General features: G+C 40.1%; 1 protein-coding gene across 2 annotated transcripts in view; it reads right to left on the minus strand.

Annotated features, from left to right (window-relative positions):
- Positions 1-2,237, minus strand: part of fam184a (family with sequence similarity 184 member A) — a 132,434-nt gene that overhangs the window by 22,321 nt on the left and 107,876 nt on the right. For both annotated transcript variants that reach the window (XM_037981680.1, XM_017431404.3), the window contains exon 17: positions 1,169-1,353. In XM_037981680.1, the coding sequence (XP_037837608.1) occupies positions 1,169-1,353 (185 nt within the window). The remainder of the gene's footprint in view (positions 1-1,168; positions 1,354-2,237) is intronic.

Genomic DNA, 2,237 nt, shown 5'->3' on the forward strand with positions numbered 1-2,237 from the left:
GATGAAGCCAGTAGGACCACATCATCTGCAAAAAGCAGAGATGCGATCCTAAGGCCACCAAAACGGATCCCCTCAACACCTTGGCTGCGCCTAGAAATTCTGTCCATAAACGTTATGAACAGAATCGGTGACAAAGGGCAACCTTGGCGGAAGCCACCTCTCAGCTACTACCACACCTAATTTCACTTCTTCATCTGCAAACCTGACCGAGTTAGAGACACGTTAGTGTTGGCTGTAGAACCTGAGTTTCATCAAAATCAATCCAGTTGTTCAAGAGATATTTTGCTAACAGACAGAGCAACATTGTCGCCCGCCTTCGCCTTTTTCGAGTCGGCTGATAACTAACAAAAACAGTCGCGTCGTCGACACGCGCTGCTAAATTTGACTCCTCTGATTATATTTGGATGAGGACAGTTTCTGTAATCCCGCTCCGCTCCGGTCCTGATGGAAATAAGACGGAGATGAAAGAAAGAAAAGCTCGATCGACACAAATCAGCGCCTCCCTCCCTCCCTCCTCTAAACTCCTCTGACTGATTTGGAGACGTGGGAGTTATTTTTGGGTGAAACGAAATCTAATTTATAATCAGGCTGTTTTTCCTGCATTAGTTCAGCAGTTCTGTGCTGCAGATGTGGTCCAGATGCTCAAAAGAACCATTTAGCCTGGATTGGATGTGTTTGAACGCCTGTCACAGAAGAGGAAATGGGCGATCATGTTTTTGCCTGTGTGTTTGTCCATCCACTGGATGAACATCTTCATAAAACTGTCTGACTGGCCTTTAATCACTGTAGATAATAACATATACAGTATATATTATTAATTTCCCTGTCATAAACCATCTTCTACCCTGCTTATTTCCAACATAATGAACAAAACAAGTGATGTTAAAACATCAACTAGAAGAAGGATCATTTATTCTGTCTTTAAGAAGAAGTCTAACTCATTTTATTGTTTAATTTCTTTGAAAGTAGAGAATAAATCTGTAAAAAAAGTTAGATTTTAGGTGAGACTTTGGCAACTTTTGTCTTTAAAAGCTGTGAAAACAATAAAAAACATCATAGGATATAGTTTTTGTTAATTGTGACCAAAATAGTCTTTATAAGTGATTTTAAATGTGGAAAAACGAGCCCCGACCCGTCTGGGTTGTAATTATTGCGGATTTTCTCTCACCGGATCTGCTGGTTGGCTTCACTGCGGATCTTCAGCACCTCTTTGCCCTTCAGCTCCAGCTCTTTGGTCAGAGTGCTGATGTTCTCGTTGAGCGTGTGGATCTGGTGGTCCAGCTGAGCGATGTGGCTTTTCCTCCTGGACACCTCCTCCTGCAGCTCCGAGATCCGGCTCAGCAGCTCACGCTCCTGCGTTTAAAACAAACAAACAAAAACTCAGACGGTCAGTTTGTGTCACAGACGTTTTTCACCAGGACATTCACATTTTTGTCTTCTGGTGCAGCTTTGCAGACTTTAAAATGGTTTAACGTTGAAAAATCCTTCTTCCTCCTGCTTAGAAGCAGGGGTGCCACCAAATGAGGTGTGTTGGAGCAGAGGAACAAGCCCTCCAGGACCAGGACTGCCCACCCCTGATTTAGAGAATAACTGTAAACAGATTTAATTCATCCTGTTGTTTTCCTGTTTAAAGTTTCTTCTGTATGTTTTATTTGCCATCAGAGTTTTTCTGCTCTTTAACCATTTATACATTCAAACATTCAGCTCCTGCAGGAATAACGGGACCTTTAGTGTTTATAACTTTTATACTTAATGAATAATTTAACTTTATTTACATAGAAATACTCTGAGATCTCTTCAGGTCCTTTAAAAACATTATTCTCTAAAATCTGCTTCAACAAATTTTCTCTAGTTTTGTTTTGTTTGGCTACTTTTAGCTACAGTTATGCTAACTTTAGCTTCTGTTTTAACAATTCAGTTCAGAGACAACCAGGAAGGTCATTCAGCTTCCTTCATTTCTTTAATTGAATAATAATTGATAATATTCTGATCATTTTGGCCTGTTTGCCGCAGTCAGAGTTCAGGACAGAAAACAAACCGTTTGCTTCAGGGGAGTCAAACCCAGTGACGCAAGGGGGCCAAAATTAAAAATTTGGTCCTAGCCAAGGGCCGATCACGATCAATATTTATTAAAAATTACATAAATTTATTGGTTTTAGATGTATTATGTCAAATCATTCATATAGAAATATCAATGACCTTTTCCCAGTTACAGATTATACAGAATTTAGAGCAAA

Source organism: Kryptolebias marmoratus, linkage group LG19 (assembly GCF_001649575.2).
Source record: "Kryptolebias marmoratus isolate JLee-2015 linkage group LG19, ASM164957v2, whole genome shotgun sequence".
NCBI classification, from domain to species: domain Eukaryota; kingdom Metazoa; phylum Chordata; class Actinopteri; order Cyprinodontiformes; family Rivulidae; genus Kryptolebias; species Kryptolebias marmoratus.